The sequence below is a fragment of the Panthera uncia genome, chromosome X, assembly GCF_023721935.1.
Source record: "Panthera uncia isolate 11264 chromosome X, Puncia_PCG_1.0, whole genome shotgun sequence".
Classification (NCBI taxonomy): domain Eukaryota; kingdom Metazoa; phylum Chordata; class Mammalia; order Carnivora; family Felidae; genus Panthera; species Panthera uncia.
This window is the reverse complement of record NC_064817.1, coordinates 121,243,621-121,270,284: the sequence shown is the minus strand read 5'-3', so window position 1 is coordinate 121,270,284 and position 26,664 is coordinate 121,243,621. Positions and strand designations below refer to the sequence as shown.

The 26,664-nt window shown below is 46.2% G+C and overlaps 1 protein-coding gene across 1 annotated transcript; it reads right to left on the bottom strand.

Annotated features, from left to right (window-relative positions):
- Positions 1-1,043: 1,043 nt before the first annotated feature.
- On the bottom strand, positions 1,044-26,421 carry TKTL1 (transketolase like 1). Its single transcript, XM_049644490.1, has 13 exons — positions 26,175-26,421; positions 22,237-22,354; positions 18,021-18,118; positions 16,475-16,666; positions 16,267-16,394; positions 14,855-15,048; positions 10,262-10,426; positions 7,692-7,848; positions 7,187-7,317; positions 5,724-5,807; positions 3,417-3,513; positions 3,165-3,284; positions 1,044-1,905 (listed from the first exon to the last, which is right to left on the bottom strand). Exons 1-13 carry the CDS (start codon positions 26,309-26,311, stop codon positions 1,733-1,735), a joined length of 1,794 nt encoding a protein of 597 aa, XP_049500447.1. The 5' UTR covers positions 26,312-26,421; the 3' UTR covers positions 1,044-1,732.
- Positions 26,422-26,664: the final 243 nt, after the last annotated feature.

The window sequence follows — 26,664 nt, the reverse complement described above, 5'->3', positions numbered from 1 at the left end:
AACCCACATGTCCATCAACTGATGGACCGATAAAATGTGGTCTACACATGGGACGGATGTGGTCACAAAAAGGAATGGAGTCTCAGCACACGCTACGATGTGGGCGAACCCCAAATGCGTTACACTAAACTAAGAAGCCAGACCTCAGAAGGCTGCATGCTGTATGACTGCAGTCCTAGGAAGTGTCCAGAAGAGGCAAATGCGCAGAAAGCGGAAATACAGGAGTGACCTCCAGGCACTGGAAGGGGAATGGAATGACTGCTAAGGGGTTCAGGGATTCTCTTTGGAGTGATGCAGAGATCCTAAACCGGACCAGGGTGACAGTCGCAAAACTCCGTGAGTATACGAAAACCCACTAAATTGTGCAGTTTAAAAGGGTGAATCGTATGGAGCGTGAGAGGTCAGAATTTCCTCTGCTTTTCTGAACTTTCTACAGTGATCCTTGTGTTTTACCAAAGATCCAGTGACATTTTTAGTATTTGTGTGTTTATATATTTTTGTATCTTGTATCCACTGTCAACTGTTTTATAGAAAAATACAGGTTTTTGAAATCTTTGGAAACAAGTACAGCAACGGCCATGTGAATGGTACAGGCCAGGAAACCAGTTCATGGTGATTTAAAAGGGCAGGAGCAGAAGCGGGACTCCAAGTGCCAGACCAGTTCTTTGGGCTCTCTACCATACATTCTAGAACAGAGACCCCCTGACGAGCACTTCATGAGGACAATGAAAATTAGAACCGTATCAGACACTTCCAGTCAATTTTAGTTTTCAAGTTTGGACTGACCTCTAAGTTCCCTGGCTGTTTTCTTCCTGCGTACCAGCCACAGGAGTCCTGTGCTCACAGCTGAAGTAACGAGTCCACTCCGGCCCTACACCATCCTCGAGCGGCACACCTCCCATCCAGTACCCTTTCCATACCCTCCTTTCCGAGGTTTCTGTTGTGGGAGAGCGTGGCTCGCTCCCCTGGTTGAGATAAAATTCTAATTAAGGAAGGAGTTTCTAGCAAACAGAAACCGAATCGCACAAATGGAATCGAGCAGCTGCTTTTTAAAATGCTTTATTAACAGTAACTAGTATTAACAGTAACACGTATTAGTAGAGGAATGCAATCGAGCTATCAGATTTGGTCTGGGCACTGGACAAATGAGACATTTCTGAGACCTCACAAGGGAGTGCAAGGGAGTGCAGTGTGGGGACTAGAACTGGTTGGGTCCCCTCTGCAAGCAGCACAGGACATCCTAAGAGCTTTTGCCACTGCTCTGCGGCCTCTGCGCCGGGCCGTGGAGGGGAGATGAAATGAAGCACCGGGAGGACACTGCAGGGCAACTACAGTCACACTGGACCCGGGAAGCTGCAGGTAGGATGGCAGCGCACAAACTCTCGAACTCGGACAGCGGGGTGTGGCAGGGTGCTACAGTGTCCCAAGCCTGAGGGAATGCAGTGCACGGTTCAATTTGCCTTTCTTCACTTCTACACACATTTGGGAAATTTACACTAGCTGATGCCCAATTCAGTTACATGTCGTCCTCTCAGAAAACTTCATATTAGGTGGTTGTTTTGTCAGCTCCTCTGTTATTTTTAACCTTATAACACACTATATAATGACTAAAAGATCAGTGTTACACTTGCATATGTAGTTATAGCCTAAGGTAGTTAACTTGCTTTGCTTATAAAAACAAAGCACAACAGTATAGATTTAAACGGTAGTATGTCAGAAGTTAACAGCTATTTTAGTTCATCAACATACATTTCACAGCCACTATGATGTGTTTTGCACTGATTCCGAACATATCTAGCAGCTCACTGGGCTTCCCACTCCGAGGGATTCCTGCCACTGCCAGCTGATGGACCAAGATGTCAGGCTCCATAGAGACAGCTGCAGCGACGGCCTCCCCGATGCCACCTGGGGAAACAAGAGACAGGAGGCTCTGTTCTGGAAGCAGCCGGTCAGCCTTAAAGCCTCAAGGTATAGAAGCCTTTGAATTTGCTGGCTCCTAGGGAAAAATATTCTTCAGCAGCCATTGATTCACGTCAACAGCCACCCTCTGGCTAGCCAAAAGAAGTCTCATTCGAAACTGTGGGTCTCCAAATTCCTCCCAGCCCCACTACAACAGGAGCTCAATTGGGGCTCCATAGATGCGGGGGTCTGCAAGCTGAGATACTTAAGGCTGTCAGGAAACCCAAAACGATTATGCCAACAAATAAACCATACAGAAAAGAATGACCAGCAGGCCACCAGCTTCAGCAAGGCTGCTTGCAAGGCTAGTCCTCAGGTGACACCTGGGCAATGGGCTGGTGTGAGTACCCAGGAACAACTGCTTTGCTGTGTGGCCGGCAGAGGGGGCCCGTGTGGCCAGTGCCCAATAAGACCCATGCTGCGGAGTCTTGAGTGGGTTCGCTGGTCTCCAGGGACGCATCTGTCACTGCTGGAGAAGGGAGAGCACTCAGTGGTCCCCCCACGGAAGGGAGGGAGGGAGCCCAAGACGTGGGGTCCTTCACCCTGACCTGTGTCTTCTGTCCTTGCGGGTCCTGGTGTGTGTTCTCTCCTCGTAATAACCTCAGCTGTGAGAGCAGAGTGCTTCCAGAGGATCACTAAAGCCATTAAGTGCTCAGTGATCATGCGGGGGGTGCTCTTGGGGCCCCTGATACATGAACACATGCAACTCTCCACTCCCTCATGTGCCCCACCTGACATTCCCAGTTCCCTCCCTCTCCCTGCCATGTACACTTTTTTTTTTTTTTTTTTTGCAGTTGCCACGTTCTCTGCTTGCAAGGCACTATTTCCCATTTTGAGAGGGGAACAATTTATTAATCATTCAAAACTCAAGAGCAACTGTGAAGCTTTTCATTATGATCCCTTCCTGCCCGCAAGAAAGTTATAGACACTCCTTTGTGCTGCCACTAAGCCACCCGGGGACCAGGCACTGTGCCGGGGTCACACAAATGAGTATGGGCATGCCCCTCCCGCCCTCCGCGAGGAGCTGGTGTAGGTGGGCAAGAGACCCGTAAGATGATATACTTGCAAAGAGCAGTAATAAAGACTGTTGTATGAGTGGCTGGCTGGCTGACACCCTGAAGCAGGTCACGCTTCCCATCATGGTGAACAAAAACACTTCTAACCAAAGCAGACTTTCAACATGACCCTCAAAGGCTTGCACATACCTTCTGGGTAGTGATCCTCCACTGTGATAATACGGCCACCTGTGGCTTTTGCACTGGACATGATGGTGACAGTATCCAGCGGTTTAATGGTAAAAAGGTCAATGACACGGATGGAAATATCTGGAAAACAGCAATAGCCAGGTTTATGTGTGAAATGGACTTAGAATAAAAAGACCAACTGGGGCACATGAGGCAGCCCAAGTCCTACCTCTGCCCAGCTTAAACTTCAATGTTCACCAACCACCAACTGACCTTGCTTGGAAAGATCTTCGGCAGCTGCTAAGGCTTCATGCAGTGTCACTCCAGCTCCAATAACCGTGACTTTGTCATTGACACTGTGGCGGACGACCTGGTATTATGCCCATTGAACAAAAAAGCCGTGGTTACTATGCACGGAGCACATCTCAAACATAACACTCTGCTACATTGCTCTTCCCTGATCCTACCAATTTTACTGCTTAATAATTCACTATAAAAAAAAGCTGCATCAACACACTGACAAACGACACTCTTTTTGATAAATCCTACTTCATATTCACTTTACAAATTCACCTATCACGCTTCATGATATACATGGTGCCAAATCACTAAGTTCTTACAGAATAACAAAATACCCCTTTAGCAAAGAAGGTGGACTTCAAATCGGATCTGAAAGGCAGAGGGCCAGAAACAAGTTGTATGGGACACATGTTGCAGACCACAGACTCACACTCACAGAGGGTCTGTAACAGCACTATTTCTGGACCACCCGCAACATCTCGTTGGGGCGTGTGCACAGACTGGACTCTGACGATGAACACGTCAATGGGGATAATTTGGGGGCATTTGCGACATGTACTGTGCAAAGCACCTTGCATGTCCAAATGCCCTATAAAGCCCATGCATTAGAGGGCTCATTCTGTGGCTGGAAAAAGCAAACCTCAGAATGGGAGGAACTTGCTCAGGATAGGGCTGAGGCAAACAGCCAAGCCCATCTGACATCGAAGCCTACATGCTCACCCACTAGCTATTCTGTAAGCAAGGACAGGGGCCTGGCCTTTTTTTCCATAGACTTCTATTTCCTCCAAAGTCACTCAACCAAAGGCATCTGGAACTATTCTGCACTTCATCCTTTTGTATAGGTTTCCTTGTAGCTTAAGCACTGCTGACAGTACAAACATTCAGGGCTTCTAAACCACCCCATTCTTTGAGAATATCCTAACTTTTTCATATACATCCATATAAATACATAACGCACACCCCCTTTGCAAAACCTAGCCCTTGAATTATCCATGCCACGCACATTATCACACACATTTTAACTCACATCCTTTACCATCAGGAAATGTACTTCATTGTGTCAGGACAGGGCAAATATTAGGGGAAAAAGACGACAAGCTATGAGAAAGCTCTGCCAAATTACAGGTCACTCACCGAGACCCCCACCTCCACCCTCAGAGACATTCAAGCCTTGAGTTTCCGCGGGAGAGTAAGGGGAACAACAGAACCTGTGGTTAACACTGAAGATGAATACTGCGGCTTTCTCATTCAGTGCTGGCAAGCTACCCAGCAGCAGGTCACGATCATCTGGTTATGCCCGCTTTTTCTGCAGCACTAAAGCCATTCAGTAGTACTCAGACACAGTCCTTCTGAGCACTACAAACTATGAATTCTCCAGCAGCTTAGTTCTTAGCAATCAAGTCAGATGTCACCTGTTGTTCCTTCAACACTGGCTAGTGCTCTTTCACACATTTAAGTATGAATGACATTCCAAAAAAGCTTAAAAGATAAAACGTACAAACTTTCTTCTGCAATATGATCTCAACTACATAAAACATATACGCCGTAAGAAAGGCAGGAAGGAAATGTGTCAGAACATCTGCGAGCTCTGCTCTCCAGGTGGCGGAGCAGAGTCACTTATTTTCTCCCCAGACGCTGTTGGTTCTGTTCTTTGCACATACACGGCCCCCAACAGAGACCAGGTCAATGTCTTGGTCTGAATCCTGGTCTTGCTGCTGTGAACCCGTAGTAAGCCCCTCACCTACAACACAGGGCTGCTACCAATCTGTGCTTCTAGGGCTTTTGCGAGAACACAGAAGATAGCAAGTGCCCAATGATGCTAGCCTTTATCAGGCCCATGGGCAAGGCCACATCCCACCAACTTCAGTGCCACACAATGGCCAGTGGCAAGACATTCATGTTCCCTTTTATTCCTGGCTTGGATCTGCAAAACCCAAACCTAACAGATTCATTATTCATTTGAAATCGGTTGTACTATTTCGTTTAGCTCCAGGCTGTGGTAATTTACACCCCAACAACTCAAGGACCTTTAAGTTGTTACCACTTTAAGAGTTCAACAAAGAAGAGACTCCGTTTGGAAAGGGAAAAAGTTTGCTTAGGCTGATACTGATAGAATGCTCCTTCCTGAGGAAAAGCAGGTAAAGGTCACAATAGAATTTTTTTTAAACTAGAGCAAAGAAAGGATCAAGCCTTGACTGTAGGGATACCTAGTGCTAGCTTTAGACCAGATCTCTCCACATGAAATGATACTAGAAGGCACTACAGGACTTAAGATCTTACCTTGGCCCGTCCGATCTCAAAGCTTTCTTGTTGGGTGTAAATAACTGCAGTTTCTGGTCGGCTGGTCCGAATATAGCACATCCCCTAGGGCGTAAATTAAAACCAGAGCTACAGTTAAAAAAAAAAAATCAAACTAAATTTCCAACTAATAAACTTGTTTTAAAAGGGGGGGGGGGGGAGGACGACTAAACAGTTCTTTTCACTAAGAACAAAGCACACATTTTGGAGCAGAGGATAAACATCTATACAACTACTGGCAAACACGTCAGGTGGCACCTGATCAGATCACTACCAAGCCAGGCAAAAACCTACGTAGGACCCTGGCAGATGCCCTCAGTGACAAGCCTTCTATGCTATCACATTCAGTGACATAGGAAAGCTTTCTCACATACCCACGGACTTGTTCTTTCTCTGCAGAACACAAATGCAGGCCACAGCATGGACTCATGTTTAATAAAAATCCCAGAACACGACGTTAAACAACTAATTTTTGCCATAATAGTTCGTAATATTTCATTCTTTAAAAAACTATACATTATAAGCTATTAGTTTAGGAACACTGGTTCTATCCCAACCATGCCCAGGGCTGCCTATGCAGGGCCATGGGTGGGCACAGGGCTGGTGGTGAGGGGAGTCTGTTGACCATTAGGTGGAGCAGCTGAAAAGGTTCAGACTGTCCTCTAGCCTGCCCTGCAGCTGGGTTCTAGACAGGAATTAGGTTGAGTCCATCTACAGCCCTTGTGGGAGACTTGCAAAAGGGCAAGTGGGGCACAATTCATACTCCTGCCCTTCTAAGAGGTTTCAGAGGGCGGACCTGGGCTGGGGACTCAGAGATCTGTCTACAGTGGAGACACTGGCCACCCACTGGTCACTCTCCAGCTTCCTGGATATCATGAGGTGGTGACAGCATGGGATGTGTCTAAGGCCAACATCACTGATCCCTCCTGGAGCCCATTCCCAGGACATTGCTGACAGCCCCCCTTTCCTTGGAGCACCCAGAGCACTCTCCTGGCCGTGTTGAGCCCTGCCCCATATGGGCCGTCAGCTGTTTCGTGTCCTTTTGTACTGTCTTTTACAATGTGATCATGTTTATGTTCTACATGCTCACTTTTTTGGGGTAATTGTTCTGTCTCTTAAAGGAATCGTACAGCCAAATTTTCTATAACAAATATGATCTTTACACTGAGAAAATAATGGGAAAAACCCAATCATCAGTATCAAACTAGCAGCGGAGCCCAGAAGCATTTTGTCTTAAAGTGTCCCCTTAAAAAAAAAAAAAATACCTTAGTGCAGCACCTGGGTGGCTCAGTCAAAATGTCCGACTTCGGCTCAGGTCATGATCTCACAGTTCGTGGGTTTGAGCCCCTTGTTGGGCTCTCTGCTGACAGCCTGGAGCCTGCTTCAAATTCTGTGCCTCCCCACCCCTCCCCCATTCACACTCTCAAAAATAATAAAAAAAATACCGTGCTATTGGCTGCCAGGAAAACAGCATGTTCTGTTGAGATGGCATCACTTGGATAGAAAATAGTGCAGTTGGGAACAGCTCGGAACATGGCCAGATCCTCCAGGGCCATCTGGGAGGCACCATCTTCACCTGAGAAAGCAAAGCCATGGCCCAAAAACGCATGATCAAGGGCCAACTGGGAACCTGCCCTCTGCTGGATAAACAAAAGCTTATTTCCATGGGGGGGGGGAGGGCCCACACTTGTAGCTGAGCCCTACAAAACTGTCCAATTCTTGGGCCAATATAATGCCATAATTAACTGCTACATGTCTCCCATGAGACATCACTGTGGGTTAGGATCCTAACTGACCTTCCAGATCCCTGGAGCCTGCTTTGTATTCTGTGCCTCCCTCTCTCTGCTGTCCCCCCCCCCCCCCACACACACACTCTCTCAAAAATAAGCATTAAAAAAACCCTTAAATTCTAAAAGCAAAACAAAACATGCTGATACTGAGAACTCATACCAACAGATATTCCACAGTGGGACCCAACAAGGTTGATGTTGGTTTGAGAAATGGCTCCCATCCGGATTTGATCAAATGCTCGGGTCAAAAAGGCAGCGAAGGTGCTGACAAAAGCAACAGTCCGACCACGGGTGGCACATCCCAGTGCCACGCTCACCTGCAATAAAAATGTGAATTAGACACCCTTAGAATAGTTGGCCTATTTAAAAAATATTAAAATGTGGAAGCCTTGGGAAAACAAAACCACAATAGTGAAAGGGAAAACAAATGCTTGAACCCTGCCCCTCCTTTTCCCTTCCCCTGTACACAGTGTGTCCCAGGATAATCTCTACTCCACATTCCCCCCACCACCTCTCATCCTTCCCCAGGCACGTAGCTGGGCAAACCCGAAATCTGGCAAACCCCTGATGTCCCCCAAACTTCCAGAAAATAACAGGAATTGGGGCACTGACTTGGCTCCTTCGAGTCAGGAAGATAGGGAAGAGAAGACAGGAAAGCTCGGGACACTCAAAGCCTCCCTCCCCACAGTCCTGGCAGGTCCCCTTCTGCACCCTTCTCCTTATTCCCTCACATGGTGCCCTCACTTTGCATCTCCTGGGAAATGAGAAGAGAACAACAGAGGCTCTCCCATCGGCCCCCAACCACCCACCTGCTGGCTAGGAGACAGGGTACCTGCACCTACCTACGGCCCACTGGCCCACCTGCCATGCTGAATCTCACCCTTCTCCTGAGTTCTCAAGGGCATCTCCAGCAGTGCAGTTATCCCCTCCCCTCATGGATCCAGCCCCTTTCTCGTGTTACTCTCTCACCACTCGAATATATGCTCGTATCTTCTATCTCTACCTCTCCACCTCCCCCTCCCCCTCCAGATACCACCCTTCACCTGGGCTCTCCCTCACAAAAAACTTCTCATACCATCCTCACTTTCCCACTTCCTACTCTCTGCCCAGCCTCTTCCAGGTTATCAATAAAAGGCTTTCATGTATAAAAAAAAGTTACGGCAATAGAACAGCAATAAGAATTGAGATAGAAATGCTTCTGACAACTAAGGAGTCCTTGTGTGATCTTTAATTGGATAATTTGAGTATTAAAGTGCCTCAAATTCAATATATGGGAAACTATCTTTTGTTAACTACTTAAATTTGTAACAAGAATTTAAATTTTATCTTAAAACTAGGCAGAAGAATACATAGTTTAGAAAAACACATTCATAGAATACACTTGAAGACAACTGATTTATCCTCCCAACTACCTGACCCCTTACCAACCAGTACTCTGACCCCCCAGGGCCCAAACAGAGCTCCCATGCCCCCAAATCCACTTCTCCCCCAGTCATGTCCATCTTGGGAAGTGACACCACTCTCTACCGAGTGCCAGCCTTGGTTCTTGCCCTGACACCCACCCTTATGGCATCCTGTTGGCTCTCCTTCCCAAAGAGATTCCAGATGAGTCCACTTACTTCCAACCTGGCCCAAGTCCCCATCTTCTGTCACCCCGCCCCCCAGCAAGCTATTCTTAACATTGCAGGGCCTTGTAAAACATATCATGTGGTTTCCCAGTAAACTGCAAAAGAACCCAAGACACTGAAAGTGGCCAGTAAAAGCACCATATGATCTGTCCCCTGGTGACCTTGCCAATTTCCTCCTGTACTCACCATGCTGCCACTTTTTCTCCCTAGATGGTTCAAATGTTGGCCTGCTGCAGAGATAGCTGTGCCCTCTCTGCTGTTAATGCTGTCTTCCAGATCTGTGCACGACTCATCACTTAAATATCAGCTTAAATGTCACGTCAACTGAGAGACCATCCCTGATTGGCCCCGGTTACATTCCTACCATAGCCACCAGGTTTGACATGGCATTGGATACTACTTATTAGCTGCAGTTTTACTAATTTTCTTCCCACTGTGGGAACCCATCAGTACAGAGTATATGCTGAAGGCTGCTAACTAAAGGAATCAATGAGATGGGGAGCAAGCTTTCTGATAAGAGACTCAATTTGGAGAATGATGGATTGTATTTTTTCCATTCAAAATGGAAATAACTTAATGAGACCTAGAGAAAAACGTATTTATGCTTACAGATGTAACGATCTACTTTACCTAACAGGGTAGCTTAAATTCTAATACTAACAGGGCCAGAGAAGCACCATAAATGAAAGTGCAGGGTGGCCAGAGGCAGGGACATGGCCGGCTGTGGACACCCATCTAAAGGGGGCCCCTGCTTAGTTCCAGCCAACTGGTGGCAGGAGGTAATGCTGTCTCGGTGCTGACAGATCTTCCTACTCTTTAAGAGAATCCAGAAATTTGGATTCTACAGAAAATCTTATTTTTAAAACCTGGCAATCAAAAAAAATTGATAAATACTACTTGTTCCAAATGAATCCTAGCAGTCCTGGAAGCTACCCCACAAACTGCCTAGCTACTCTCGACTTGCTTCCTCAGAGCCATTTTTTCCTCCAGTACCTTTGCTTTTATAAATGGAAAGAAAAACTGTAATTCGGGGCTGGCCTCCTGTGTCCAGCAGGCCACTGTCAATGAGAAGACCCAGGAGGAACACCCACAGTACACGCACCATGTTTTGCTCAGCAATAAAACATTCAATGAAGCGCTCAGGGTGCTCCTTCTTGAATATGTCTGCGAAGGTGGCGCTCTTGGTGTCACCATCCAGCACAATGACTCTATCATTTGCGTGGCCCAGTTTAGCCAGCGCCAAACCACATGCTTTCCGAGTAGCTACCTGGAAAAAAATCAAACGGTAGAGTTTTCTAGAACAGATTTAGAAGGTGAAATTTTGTGGATTACAAATGGTCTTTTGTCTTAACGAAGAAAGCAAATTTGTAATTCATCAAGAATTTCCTTTTGTGTCACAAAAATGGATGGCTAGCCAATCTTAAGCCCATCCTTGGTTCACTGGGTAGCAATTCTCAAAAAAACTTATTCTTCTGCCCCCATTCATATAGTTCACCAAAACAAAGTTTTTTAAATGTTTATTTTTGAGAGAGAGGCAGAGAGAAAGGGAGACAAGAGAATCCCAAGCAGGCTCCACACTGTCAGCACAGGCCCTGCTGTGGACTTGAACTCATGAACTGTGAGATTATGACCAGAGCTGAAACAGCTGGATGCTTACCTGAGCCACCCAGGCACCCCTCACAGAAGTTTATCAAAATACTTAAATTTCCCAAAATGCAAACGCCTGTGACTTTGTAACTATAAAACTGATAATGCACAGTGCAAAAATTAAAATGGAGAACATTTTTTAAAAGTTTATTTTGCGGGGGGGGGGGGGGGGAAAACAAAAGTGGGGGAGGGGGAGAGAGAGGGAGCAAGAGAATCCCATTGAGCAGGCTCCTTGCTGTCAGTGTGGAGCCAGAACCCACAAACTGTGAGATCATGACTCGAGCCAAAATCAAGAGTTGGATGCTTAAACCAACTGAGCCACCCAGGCACCCCTTAAAACATAGAACTTTAGAATCATGATACCAACAAGAAATTCCATTAGGATACTGAGATTGAACTGAGTTTATGGATTCAGGGGATAGTTGACATTTTCACAATATTGAGTTTTTCTACTAGAAATTAAGGTTTGGCATTTTCTCAAAATGTCAAACAGAATTATCACGTGACCCAGCAGTTCTATTCCTAGGTATATACCCAAGAGGAAACTAGATCTCAACAAAACCTTGCACACAAATGTTCAAAGCAGCAGTTACAACAGCCATAAAAGTAGAAAAAACCTAAGTGTCCATCAAGAATTGAATGCGTAAACAAAATGTATAGTATATTCATAAAACGCAATACTGTACTGCCACAACAGGGATGGACCTCAAAAACATCATGCTAAGAAGCCAGACAAAAGGTTCACACATAACTATTTAATATGAAATGTCCGGAATAGGCAATTTCACAGAAAGTAGACGAGTGGTTACTAGGGGCTGGGGGAAATAGAGGGTGACTGCTAATGGGCATGGGTTTTTTTTTTTTTTTCCTTTGAGGGTGATGGAAATGCTTTAAGACTGAGTGTGGTGGTAACTGGACAATTCTGTTAACATGCTTTTAAACCACTGAACTGTACTTCAAATGGATGGATTATATATAGAGTCATATCTCAATAAAGTCATTAAAGAAAAAGGTTGGTCTCTTCAATGAGTCTGTGTTCATTTCTCTAAACACATATTTTTAAAAATAAACAATTCATGTAGATAGTACAAAATTCAAGTTATGAAAGCCTCAGGTGAAGAGGCCATCCTCTCCCTGCTCACCTGTCCGCCATCCACCCAGTCCCTTGCCCAGAGGCAGACAGAAAGGACGAGTCTGTGTAGCATCTTTTCAGAAATGGTCTATGTACAGATATTTGTTGAGCATCTCATATATACAAAGCATGTGGGTTTCTTTTTGGGGGCTACAGTTTTAAAAGTACCTTTTTAAAAAAAATTTTGATGTTTATTTTTGAAGGAGAGAGACAGTGTGTGAGGGGGGAGGGGCAGAGAGAGAGGGAGACCCAGAATCTGAAGCGGGCTCCAGGCTCTGAGCTGTCAGCACAGAGCCCAACATGGGGCTCAAACCCGTAAATGAGATCATGACCTGAGATGAAGTCAGAGACTTAACCAACTGAGCCACCCAGGTGCCCCTAAAAGTATCTTTTTTTTTTTTTTTTTAAATTTTTTTTTCATCGTTTTTTATTTTTGGGACAGAGAGAGACAGAGCATGAACGGGGGAGGGGCAGAGAGAGAGGGAGACACAGAATCGGAAACAGGCTCCAGGCTCCGAGCCATCAGCCCAGAGCCTGATGCGGGGCTCGAACTCACGGACCGCGAGATCGTGACCTGGCTGAAGTCGGACGCTTAACCGACTGCGCCATCCAGGCGCCCCTAAAAGTATCTTAATATAGCTCCTATATATTTAAGTTTTTTAGTTTTTCTTGCCATTACAAAAGTCATCTGTTTTGTTAATATAAAAAAGGAGTGAATCTTTTTTTTTTTTTTTTTTGAGTATTTTTGAGAGAGCGCATGCACAAGGAGGGGCAGAGAGAAGGGGGACAGAGGATCCGAAGCAGGCTGTGCAGTGACAGCAGACAGCCTGACACAGGGCTCAAACTCACGAACCGCGAGATCATGACCTGAGCTGAAGTCGGACACTTCACCAACTAAGCCACCCAGGCACCCCCATATATTAGTTTTGATACAAGCTCTTTTACTGGACTCTTATTTATAACTGTTTCCAGCTGATTCTCTTGGGTTTTCCAGACATACAACTTTATCACCTACAAATGAGGAGAGGCTTGCCTTCCTCCTAGTCAGGAGGGAATCTTTTACTGTTATTTAACCTCATTGGCGAACACTTCCAGAGTGGGGCTGACACTCTGGCAGATTAATGAGATACTTCACTGCGAAGTATGAAGAGGGCTCTAGGTTTAAGACCTCTAGATCAAGAATCTAATAGAAGTGTCTTATCAGTCCTGTTTATTGGTTTAAAGTTTTCTTTGATAACTTATTCTGAGAGAGACAGCACAAGCGGGAGAGGGACAGAGAGAGAGGGAGACAAAGAATCCCAAGCAGGCTCCGCAAGGTCAGTGTGGAGCTCAACACGGGGCTTGAACCCACAAACCTAGGAGATCATTACCTGAGCCAAAACCAAGAGTCAGATGCTTAACTGACAGGGCCACCCAGGCACGCCATTTTTTAAAGTCCATTTATTTTTAAGTCCTCTCTACACCCAATGTGGGGCTTGAACTTATTAGGACCCTGAGGATCAAGAGCTAATGCTCTTCTGACTGAGCCAGCCAGGTGCCCCTGACTTGGTTTTTAAACTCATTTTTTTATGAACCGGACTTAATTTTTTCCTGTTCATAAAAAACATAACCTCTTTTAAAAAAAATGGAAGTTCAAGGGCACCTGGCTGGCTTAGTTAAGTGTTGGACTCTTGATTTTGGCTCAGGTCATAATTTGTTTCGTGCCCTGCTTGGGATTCTTGCTCCCTCTGCCCCTCCTCTGCTCTCTCTCGAAAAATAAAGAAAAAAAAAGTTCTCAAAATCCCACCTTCCATCTTCAATTTGGTGTCATTTCTCCAAATGCACTTTTCAATGGTTTCTAATAATATATGATGCCCCACACCTTTTAAGGTTTTCTACACAAAAACAATTTTATGCTGCTTTACAACTTGAAAAATTTAGTAATTGGGGTGAACTCTTAGCCTCTTGCTGGGTTCTTCCAATTCCATAAGCATTCAATGCTGAAATCAGTTTACTACCTATTTTAAGGTGGGGGGAGACAGGCAGAGGGAGAGAGAATTCCAAGCAGGCTCTATTTTCAGCACTGAGCCTGATGTGGGGCTTGACCCCGTGACCTGGGATCATGACCTGAGTTGAAATCAAGAGTCAGATGTTCAACCAACTGAGCCACCCAGGTGCCCCAACATTCATTCTTCTAGACATAACTGCACACTTGCATAGATAGTTCTGCCGGATAAATTCCTAGGAGTTGTACTATTAGTTCTAAGAGTATGAACAGTTAAAGTGGTGCCCTTCATTAATATGTGCATTTTCCTGATTAACACCTTTCTTCTGTTCCCCCCCCCCCTAATTTCTGGTGTAATCAATTCACTTTAACCCCTATTACCAGGCTAAGAAAACATAAGCAACACTCTAAAGATCTCGAAATAAATAAATGAAGGCTAAACAATTCTTTCCTTCTGGGTTCATCACCTTGTTTTTCTTTGGTCCCGAAGACTCTGCCTATTTGGGGTCTGCTATTATAGCAGGGTTTCATACCTAATTTGTTTCTTTTGAAGAATTGGTCTTTGATGAATTGACCTACTTCTTTCTGTAATCCAGGGGTAAGTTCAAAACCTTGGCCAGCCAGGCCCCAACCCTTAAAGTAGACACAGAATTGTGGCAGTTTCACACAGAGTAGACTGCCACACCACAATTTTGCAAGCAAAAGTTACACAGCACTAGAAGCTTAGAAGTATCAATTGACTAGTAAGAAAATTCAGACTGAAGTTTGAAATAAAAATCAGAAATAGTAAAAGAGAAGATAAGCCTATTTTTATTGCATATAACCTTTAGTTAAATGTCATGCAATCTAATAACTGGTTCATCCATGGAGATCAGAGTAAATGAAGAGTCCTGGGTATTTAAAAAAAAAAAAAAAAAGAACAGTTTGCCTACCTTCTCATCAACTGTGTAAGCAGGTAGAGAGATCATTTCTATATCTAGGATGTTGATTTGAGGGGAGTCTTCAATAGGGGGTTTTGGGTCAAGATTCTCGTTGGTCTGTATCTGGCTCTCAATTAGTTTGATAATTGCATCAGCTCGCTCTTTTGGCATTGGCTTTCCATGCCAATTTTCTGCATCTTCAATACCTGCAACCAAATAAAAGACATTTGTTCCAGAAGTACATAATGGAGCGTCTGTTAGATCATCTCAAAGACATCCTTATGGAAAAGATATTAGCGGAGGACTCACAAGAATAAAAACCTGGCACAGGGAGCCCGAGTTGGTACTGCAGCCCCAGAGGACAGCCTGAAAAGGCCCAGAGGCTCTTGGGGGGAGGCACTAGCCCATATGCTGGTGAATGGAGGGGGGAGTGTGGGATAGGAAGCTGGAGAGACAGGCAGGGTGGACCATGGAGGATCCTGTGCGTATAAAGAGTTTGAGTTTTGTCAGAATCAAGACAGGAAACCACAGAGGAATTTGGAGTGGGGAGGGGACTGATGAGCTCTTAAATGTACAAAGACCACCATGGCAGCCGTGTGGAGAGTGGCTTGGGGAGACTATAATTAGGGAGAGAGGACTTGGGTCTGAGCATGGGAAACGGAGAGCAAGAAGCAGATCTGAGATCAACCCGAATCAATCCAAATCGATGACAGACTGTGTTTGCATGTAGGGGGCACATAAGGGAGAGGTGAAGGCAAGGATAATACCCAGAATTCTCCCAGGAACAAACTGGTCAAGTGGTCATTTACTGAACTGGGGACACCACAGTAAGACTGTATTTTAAGGAAGAGTCATGAAAGTTTTATTCTAAAGCACAGATATTAAAGCAGGAATCACACCCTTTGCAACTATTTATACTTGAATGACTTCAGGTACAGCTTTGAAATCTGCCAGACTTTCAAAACCCCGTCTTCCTTCCCTGACCCTCAGTTCCACAGGTACCTTTTCCAGGAGTGCCACTATCACCAGGTCTGTAGGTGTCCTCCCAGAGAGTGTGGGCACAGACAAGTGTACATGCCCTTATTTGCCTATCTGTTCACGCATATAATAGCATTCTCTCTCACTCTGCACTTCTATGCAAATCGCTCTCCGCCAGTCCTCTGATGGACTATCCTCCTAGCTACTCCCTCCTGCACACGGAAAAATCACTGCTCACTTGCTGGGGGTCTGGGCTTCCCCTCCAACCCTAACCAGACCCACTATGTGTAAGGACCAAGGAGAGCAAGGGCCTCCAGCACATTACAGGTGGGATCACTGAGCATTAAGCCAGATGTCTGCCTGGCCAGACTGAGTCTCCTCCTGCCACACTGCTGTGCAGACAGGTGTTTTCAATAACCCCGAGCAGAAAAGAAACATTTGCTTACTTGGAGTGCCCCGGCCCTTGAAGGTTTTGGCAACTACAGCAGTGGGCTTGTTCTTTACTTGACTTGCCTGCAAGAACACCTGGCACAGTACCTCCACATCGCGTCCGTCCACCACGTAAGTATTCCACCTGTCAACCCAGGAGGAGGCTAGGTTACAAGGTGAAGTGGGAATGGGGCAAAAGGGTGACATAAAACAGGACACAGTTACCCAAAGGCTTCGCAGCGCTTCTGATAGACATCCACGCAGTGCTCAACGGGCAAGGCACCACTGTGGCCCAGGCGGTTCACGTCGAAGATGGCCACAAGGTTATCCAGATTGTAGTGGGAAGCAAAAGCCAATGCTTCCCAGACGGAGCCTTCTGAGGACTCACCATCTCCCAAGAGGCAGAACACCCGGTAGCTAGGGCAAGCCAAGAAAGGTTAAGACCCTGCTTAGGGCTCTTCTGGAGCACTCAAGCAAATGTATTTCATGGAGAAAAACAAAGGAATAGAATGAAATAGTTGCTTCACACATCATTACGTTCCTAAAACTTCTTTTCAGTTCTGTCCAAACTCTACGAGCTAAGATGGATTTTTGGGCTAGTTTTCTTATTCTAGCATTCTTCTGCCACGTCTCTGGGACCCACAAACAACAGGGGATGTGGAGAAAGTAGCCCCTTAAACACCCAAACAACATTCATATATACAGTTTCTTGGTAAGCTCCGTTTTAAGCACAACCACTATTTCTAATCTAACAAATTTATTTACAACAATCACAACAAAACACTGTACCTCAGGAGCATACGTTCTGTTGTAAACCGTGAACTTCTCCACAACAAAAACACAAAAACGTTAAGACCAATAAGACACAACCTAGACCCCACCAAAACGCTGCAAAGTTTTTAAAAAAATGATTAATGGGGTGCCTGGGTGGCTCAGTCGTTAAGCGGCTGACTTTAGCTAAGGTCATGATCTCATGGTTCACGGGTTCAAGCCTGCATTAGGCTCTAATGCTGGCAGCTCAGAGTCTGGAGCCTGTTTCAGATTCTGTGTCTCCTTCTCTTTCTGCCCCTCCCCCGCTCACGCTTGGTCTCTGAATAAACATTAAAAAAAAAAAAGTTTAAAAATTGATTACAGGATAGGAACTAATACAGGCAATAAACGAGATGAAAACGTTAACAGACTCCTGGGAGATGGAACAGGGTAGCTGCCTGAGCAGTGGAGGAAGCACAACCAAGTGCCTCCAAAGGGGCCACCTGGGATGGAACCAAGATGTGACTGGATCTGGACTCATGCACGTCCGGTGCATCTCGGGAGAACATGCACACCAACACGGCCAACCCTGGGGACCCCCAGCACCACCCCATCTTGCTCACACATCAGCGGCAATTGGGCATACACCCCTGTAGGAAAGACACTGGTGGAACCACTCTAAAAAAGGAACTCTTTGATTATTAACATACAACGGGGCCCAACGAGTCGCAAATGTACCAGCTACTAGCTCTATAATGAGGCTCAGGAGAAATGGAAAACACAAACATGTCACTCTTAGAGAGCAACAGAAATAAACCAGTCTATACACTACAGGCAGCACTTAGAATCCAACCAGAGAAGCCAGAACAGTTTACAGAAACACAATTTCTCTACTGCTGGAACACTTGGGAACCTGACCTTTCTAAACAATCACGGTCTTCCGAAACTAGTAAACCATAAGTAAAGCCAAAGTGCCTGAGGGGTGTGGTGGGGACAGGTAAACAGTGGATAAGAGCCTTACCTGGCTTTGTCAAAGTACTTGCCAGTATATGCCATCCCACAAGCAGCCCCCAGTCCTTGCCCAAGCCATCCGGTTGCCACATCAACAAATGACAGCCTCTGTAAGAGAAGGGACCAAATGAACTTAGACATACCTACAGGACACAAAGTTATCAGTCCAACTTCCAGCATGGAGCACAGGCTGCTCTCTGGCACGGCCCCTCCCACCCTTTGGGGTGGATTTCTCTTTACCACACCCACATAGCACCCCGAGTCTCAGATCAACATCAAACACAGGGGGAGCCATAGGTAATCCAAGGTCAGCTGGACCTGTGGAATTATAGAGAAAGGAAATTTCTTCACACAGCAGCCTAAACAGAGCCTAAGAGCAAAGCAGAAAATGTAAGCATGAGCCTTGCCATTTTCACAAAGCCTTTCGTGTAGTCCTGCACAAACCAGATGTTCAATCTCTTTGGAGAATGCGGGTTCTGAAACACCGGAGTGCCTGGATGGCTCAGTTGGTTAAGCGTCTCTCGATCTTCGCTTGGGTCACGATCTCACGGTTTGTGAGACTGAGCCCCGAGGTGGGCTCTGTGCTGACAGTTTGTGGAGTCTGCTTGGGATTCTTTCTCTGCCCCTCCCCCACTTGCACTCTCTCCCCTTCAAAAATAAACATTTTAAGAAAATGGAGGCTCCTGGGTGGCTGAGTTGGTTAAGCATCCGAGTTTGGTTCAGGTCATGATCTCATGGTTCAGGAGTTCAAGTCCTGCATCAGGTGAGCTCAAGCCCTACTTCAGGCTCTGTGCTGACAGTGTGGACCCTGCATGGGATTCTCTGCCCCTCGTTCACTTGTGCCCTGCGCCCCCCCCAATTGAAGATTACAATTTCCCTGGTTTGTAAAACTCAGGTCAAATGAGATTTCAGAAGCAGTCATCTGTAAGTGCTCACGCCAGAGATGAATCACTTTACACCACTGCTTCCTCTCCCCTCCTCCTGTGTCTATGCACAGGCTACTACTATCCATAAAGATAATGGCCTCTGAGTGCCACAAGGTGGTGTCAAAGGTCCCAAGCTTCCAAAGACACACTGAACTTATTCACTGCTTCCCCTGCCACCATCTTAAACTGACCACAGACATCTCAATTCTCACTGCAGTTAACCTCCTTACTTCCCCCCATACCTATTCTCAACAGAGCCACCAGGGGGAGGCTGTCAAAACCTAGGTCCACTCCTCACCCTGCAGAGAGCTGTCCAAGGTCTATTTTGTGCCAATTAGAGCCCAAGTTCTTACACCACTCTCCAGCCCCCATAATGTCCTACTCTCTCCTGCCATCGCTTTGGATGCCCTGGCTTTCTTGCATCCCTTGAATGCCCTGGGCATACACCTGCCTCAGGGCCTTAGCACTCACAGCTCCCTATCCCCCAAGTGCAGGAGTCTAAACAGGCACACAGTTCCCTCTCACTACGCGCCCCCCCACCCCAAGTCTCTGCTCAAATGTCAGCTTCGAGGCTTTCCTGGACTGTTTCAACTAGTAAACCCTCCCACCCTCACTTCCCTTGGATCCGGGATGCTCAAGCCCATCCAACATGCTGGTTACCCAGGTTTCCTGTCTGACTCGTCCTCCACTCAAATGTCCCCTCCATTCAAGCAAATAATGAGGTGTTTTGTACCAAGGATGGGCCAACGGTACTTGTTAGTCTCTGATCCTTCTCTCGTCGTGCTCCGCCCAGGGCTCTTAACTGTCCTTAGCTTTCTTCACACTTTTGTGCCCCCAGAGACTCCCTCTGTTTTGTACTCCTAGCCCTGCAGAACCATCCCGCTGAAGTCTCTCCTGATGTCTCTAGTTCTGCTAAAGAGTCCCCCTCAGGCATCAGGAGACTGTAGGATTGAGAAGATTGGCAAGCACCAGCACAACACTCAGCATGGTGGAGGCACCCCACATGGATTCCCTTACCTTCCCCAAGAACCCTTACACTGTGGCAAGGGGGGATACACTCACGACTGGGGGGAGGAGCAAGAGCTACAATAGAACGCATACGAGGTGCTATCTATGCACACTGGGAAAAGACTGCTCTTTCAGGTGGCACTTCTTACCTTTGTTCTGGCCCAAAATACGCTTGAAGAACCAGTTTACAAAAAGAACTTTTGGTTACTTCTCTGGCCTGCTTGGTTGGAGAAACAGCTGATAAAAAACAAGGCCCTGAGGCGAGATAGAAGTGGATATACAGGGATCACAAAAACCTCCCCAAAAGCCTTCACAGCACCTCATAGTCAGCAATACCGATACTGCCAGGCCTTAACAGTGAGCCTCCTGATGCAGTTGTTGGTGCCGGACATTCACATCCCAGGAGTACCAATCGTGAAGACTGTGGCTCTTCTGCCATAGCAAGTCCATTTATTCCATTCTCAGCCAATGCCAAGACGAACTACACTCCTAGGTGTTTTCTCTTTCCTTCCAAACTCACCTGCTTCTTAAATCTGATGAATCCATAAATTCTGGCAGCTGAACAGTGCCCAACCTGCTACCGTATGCCAGAAAGCCTCTTTATCCCACTAAGACAGCAACAGTTACAGGACAATCCAGCCATCTTACAGTTTAATTTTTTTTTAAGTTTTGAAAGACTAAGCACACACACAGGGGAGGGGCAGAGAGTTCAGATGTGGGACTTGAACTCGCTAACCTTGAGATCATGACCTGAGCCGAAATCAAGAGTCGAATTCTGAACTGAGCCACCCAGGCACCCCATCTTACAGGTTTTAAACCAGAGATCTGTGTGTGCATGCTGTTTGTACATCTGCATTTATTACTTAAAATTTTTAAAAATATTTTTGACAGAGACAGAGCATGAGAGGGGAGGGGCAGAGAGAGAGGGAGACACAGAATCTGAAGCAGGCTCCAGGCTCTGAGCTGCCAGCACAGAGCCCACAGACCGTGAGATCATGACCTGAGCCAAAGTCGGATGCTCAACCCACTGAGCCACCCAGGTGCCCCCATTTACTTTTTATTGCAAAAGTCAAGCTTATAGAAAACTTGTAAAGATAGTACAACGAAATCCCATATATCCTTCACCTAGGTTTGTTGCTAAGGGACCACTTTTGCTTCATCTTGCTTTTTCTACACTACATGCTCAGAAATTTTATCTTTCGCCAAACCTCATTTGAAATCACATTTCAGACACCAAGACATGGGTCAGAAATATGACCCCAGGTACTTCAGCCATGCCCATATTCTGACTTTATTCTCTAAACTAACACCCACTACCCAGATCTGAGGTTTCTATTTGTACACGCCGGCTGAGTTTTAAATGTTTCTCTCAGAACACCACAAACTTTCAGACAACATCAAAAGAACTGAATGTTCTTTTATATCAACCCTGCTTTTAATATTACTCCCCTTTCCTGCCCCTCAATGTCATGAGATACCTGGTGCTACACCTAGTATAACGAGAAAATCCTCCCATTGTGTCAGGTCAAATTTACTGAGAGATAGAAAATAAAGCTAACTGTCGGGTGGAATATCCCTCCAAATTCAACTCAATTTTCCTTGAGCTCAACATAGATCCACTAATGTTGCCCACCTCTACCCAGGTGGCAGAAGATGGGAGCATGACCCTGCTGGGGACCTGGGGGGGGGGGGCTTTAGTGCTAGGTGGCGTAAGGCAGAGCACCAACAAAGGAAAGGAAGGCTGGCCAGTTGCCACAAGCATCCTTTCCACTACTGCAATCCTTGCTAGAACATCTCTTAAATCTTTACAAGGTGCTATCGTCTCAGTATTTGTGCCTCTCAAAACGCTGATGTTGAAAATCTAAGGCCGAAAGTGGTATCAGGAGGTTGGGGGGGGGGGTCTTTGGGTGGTGATTAGGTTGCAAGGGCAGAACCCTCACAAATGGGATTAGTGCCCTTATAAAACAGGGCCTAAGGAGACTACTTCCCCTTCTATGTGAGAGTACAATGAAAAATCTGCAACCAGGAAGAGGACCCCCCACCAGCAGTGACCATGCTGGTGCCTTGATCTTGGACTTCCATTTCCAAAACTACTAGAAATAAGCTTTTATGCTTTATAAGCTACCCAGTCTGTAGTTATTTTGTCACAGCAGACTGAAGAGACTCAAGACATTAGGCAAAGAAGAACCAAAAAAATAAACAGCCCATTTCCGGTCTTGTTGCCACGTGGTGGCTTTGAAAATGACTTTTAAGAAGCAACTGGGCAGGCTCCGGGCTCCTGTGGGGACTTACCTTTGAGAGGATGAAACGGTCATTATCTGGGTTCTCCGGGTCCTCCTGTTTATACCTCATGATGTGAAAGAACAGCACGGCCATGACCTCAGCAGCACTACTGGAGGACGTGGGATGGCTTAAAGACAGACATGGTACAGGTCATTTCTCACAGGTGATTCACCAGGGACCCGGTGCACAAGGAGGCCTTTTATTACACAGGCTTCTCAGACTAGAAGCAGCAGTCCTTTCTCCCAGGCATGGAAGAATCCAGCCAAGGAAAAGGGATGCAGGGCCACTGCCTCCCAAGTTCATGGCTTTTAAGGATGCTATAAGGCCCAGTAACTTCATAACCTCTCTCCCTGTGGAGAGCAATATCTTCAAGACCAGCTCCCCCTCTATCAATGGAGCACCTGTATACTTGGGGCAAGTTCATCTGGTGACTATCAGCACCTGAGTAGTCTTTTACTTACCTGAATTTATCTTTGAGATCATTGATCAAAAACACCATGAAGCACAAATTAACCCATGCATGTATGAGAAACTAGAATTTGACGAGAAAGCCAAGAATATTCAACGCAGAAAGAACAGTCTCTTCAATAAATGGCGCTGGGAATTGGATATCACATGTGAAAAAATGAAACTATAATGCTAGTGTTCACTCACAGAAATTAAGTTAAAATAAAATTAAGACTTAAATGTAAGACCAGAAACCATTAAGACTCCTAGAAAAAAACCTAGGAAGAAACCTCGACGTGTATCCTTGTTTTTTAGATACAACAGCTAAAGTCAAAGCAATAAAAGATAAACAAGGGGGACTACATCAAACTAAAAAGCTTCTGTACAGCAAAGGAACCATCAACAAGGTGAAACAACCTACAGAACAGGAAAAAATATTGCCAATCGTTTTATCTGATGAGGGGTTAATATCCAAAACATAGAAAAACTCATACAACCCAATAACCTAAAAAAATTTAGGTAAAAATATAGGCAAAGAACCTGAACACCCCCCCACACACAAATATATGCATGAGCAACAAGCATGTGAAATGATGCCCAAAATCACTAATCAGAGAAAAGCAAGTTAAAACGACAAGGAGGTATCACCTCACACTTGTTAGAATGGCTACCAAAAAGCCAAGAGGTAACCAATGCTGGCCAAGGTGTGGGCAAAAGGGAATCCTCATGTGCACTGTTGGTGGGATTGTAAGTTAGTGCAACTAATTTACAGTATGGAGGATCCTCAAAAAATTAAAAATTAAACTACCATATGATCCAGCAATTCTACTTCTGGGAATATATCTAAATGAAGTGAAAACACTATGTCAAGAAAATCTGCATCCATCTGTCCATAGCATTATTCACAACAGCCAAGACAGGAACAACCCAAATGTCCATTAACAAAGATGGGATATGTAGATCAAATGGCTATTTGCCATTTGTGACAAAATGGACAGACTTTGAGGGCATTATGCTAAATGAAATAAGTCAACAGAGAAAGAAATACCGGCTGACCTCACTCACATGTGTCATCTAAAAACAAAAACACCTCCAAAGTCCTAGGAAAAGAATCAGATTTATGGCTACCGGAGGCAGGGGATGCGGGAGGGAGGAATTAGATGAAGGTGGTCAAAAGGTACAAGTGTCCAATCACGAGGTAACTACCAGAGATGTAAGGTACAGCATAATGACCACAGCTAACACTGCTATATAGTATATTTGAGAGAGTATACCCTAACAGTTGTCATCACAACGAAAAAAGATTTCTACGTATATAACACAGACGTTAACTTATCATGGCAATCCTTTCATGATATACATAAATCACCATGCTGTATACCTTACACTTACAGAAAACTAGCTGTCAATTATCTCAAAACTGGAAATTAAAAAAAAAAAAAAAACCACGAAACACTGCAAAGATCACATACTACCCAAAATGATTTTCTTTTAGGAAGTGAACGGTGAGACCCAAGTTTCTCACAGTGGAATAACTGGAGGTCCTTACTGAAATCCAAAGTAACTGCTGTTCTTAGAGAGCAGCTGGCCTGGGAGTCCAGCCAGTCCATTAATCCAGAAGGGAAGAGGAGACAGGACAGGGGAACAAAACCAACTCTCTAGAACCCCTGCCTCAACTTGCAGAAAAGATTTTAGGCCCAACTCACATGTATTAATCATCTCTTCTTTCAAACTTCACAATTACAAAGCAGAGACTTAACCCCTTGCCTCGCAAGTATTCCATAAGTGGAGGACAGGAATTTTACAATTGTTACATATTAAAAAATTAAAAAAACAAAAATTGCTAGATACCTTGAAGAAATGCAAACCATTATTAATTCTGTAGGCTAAGGGAGCAAAATGAAAGTTAAAAAAAAAAAAACCCAAAATACGCAGTTAGTTCTTAAATTCATCTATGCAACCTTAATACCATAGTTCAGTATTGAAAAGATTTTATTTGAAAATAGGGATGATCATGGAATGTATTTTATTTCACCACTGAAGTTAGAAATTACTAACAGAAGGAAAACTGGAAAATCCACACATTTGTGGAAATTAAATACCACACTCTTAACCAGCCAATATGTCAAAAAAGGGGAAATTAGAAAATACTCGGAGGGGCGCATGCGTGGCACAGTGCGTTAAGAGCCCAACTCTTGATTTCCGTGATCAGGTCAGGATCTTGAAGTCCTGAGGTCTGGCTGAGCCTGGCTCTACACTAAGCATGGGGCCTGCTTAAGATGCACGCTCTCCCTCTCTCCCCACCCCTCCCCCTATGAGGGCCTGCGTGCGTCCCCCCCCCCCCCCCCCCCCCCCCACGAGCGGCCCGCCCGCCGGCGAGCTTTCTCCCCAATTTTTTTTACTTAAAAAAATACCTGGAATATGAAAACAGCACACCAAACTTTACGGGACACAAAAGCCATACTAAGAAATTTACAACTACGAATGCTTTCGTGAAGAACTAAAGATCAAAAAATCAAAACCCTTACTTTACAACATAAGAACTAGCAAAATTAAACCTAAATCTACAAGAGTAATAAAGATTAGAGCAAAAATAAATTAGAACAGAAATGGAGACCAAGAAAGCCGGTAGAACAAATCAATGAAAACAAAAGCTAGTTGTTTAATAACGTGACCAAAATTAACAAAAACGAAGACATTTTAACTTTAAAATTTACTGATTTGAAAACACCAGTTTCATTTCTAAAATGAGGACAAAAACAGTACTACCAACCATACAGACGTAAAAGGGAACACACGGTACTACGAAGAACTGTACACATCGGCTAACAGCCGAGAAACTTCTAGAAGCGGAAAATTCAAGAACACTAAGGACCAAGTAGAGATTTGAAATACACCCGTGACTAAGGAGAAGCCTGACCCAGGAATCAAAAACCTCTCTGCACAGGAAAACATGGCCCCGAGGGCCTCACTGGTGAATTTCAAGCACGAGCACGGCCCCCCAGGGAATGCGAACCGTCCCACCGCCCGCGCGCCTCACGAAAAAGCTACCACACCGCGACCGCACGAACCCGACCGTCCTGGCACACGCCAGGGGACCGGAAAGCCGCCTTCGGCGGCCGTTCCCACTCACCCGCCGCCTTCTCCGCGGCTCGCTTTCGAGTCCGGGACGCCAGCGTCTAGGGCAGCCACCCACACAACGCCACGGCCGCACGCCCCCTTCCCACTCTGGCCCGAGGCCGTCCCCAGGACGCCTCCCCGCCGGGCCCGGAAGATTCTGGGCTGCCTGCTACTCAATGGGAGAGACCACGGGAGCCGCTCCCTTCCCCCCCCCCCCCCCCCCCAGCGCAGACCCGCCGGCCACGCGGGCCCGTCCATGCTTCCCCCCGCGGCCCCAAACGGGGCCCCTACGACTGAGCCCGCCTGCCCGCCCACCTCCCAACGACTCCCTTACACCTCAGGCGCCGGCCACCACGATGCCTCTGACGGGGGAACCTTACCCGGAGCTCGAAGCGCAGGTAGCCCTGATAGAATGGATGCGCAGGCGATTAGCCATGTCTCGCAAGATCTGCAGGGTCTTCCAGTCGGGTTTGGTCTCCTCCTCGGCCATCGCAGTGCTCACCGCGGAGTCTGCCATAGCTGCGAACTCTCCGGCGTCTGAGGACCGAATGCCGCGAAGCGGATCCGCGGAGCGTGTGAGTCGGCGCCGAGCGACTCTCTGAGCTCCGCCCCCTCCTCGTGCTGATTCCTTGCGCACTCCGCTCCCTCCGCGCACCGCCCCTCCTCGTGCCAATTGCCCTCGCGTGCCGCCCCCTCCGAGCACCGCCCCCTCCTCGTGCCAAGTCGCCTCGCGCACTGCTCCCTCCGCGCACCGCTCCCTCCGCGCACCGCCCCCTCGCGCGCCAACTGCCCTCGAGCGCGGGTCCCTCCTCCCGCCAATTTGCGCCGCGCGCCGCTCTCTCCGAGCTCCGCCCCCGCCTCGTGCTGATA

What these genes read in the sequence shown, in the direction of transcription:
- TKTL1 (XM_049644490.1), bottom strand. Translation starts at nt 26,311, where the DNA reads ATGGCAGACTCCGCGGTGAGCACTGCGATGGCCGAGGAGGAGACCAAA. An exon ending in CGAAGATCTTTCCAAGCAAG is followed by an intron (nt 3,285 to 3,416) that starts GTCAGTTGGTGG and finishes GCTGTTTTCCAG; the next exon opens with ATATTTCCATCCGTGTCATT. An exon ending in GGAGGATCACTACCCAGAAG is followed by an intron (nt 1,906 to 3,164) that starts GTATGTGCAAGC and finishes TTGTTTCCCCAG; the next exon opens with GTGGCATCGGGGAGGCCGTC.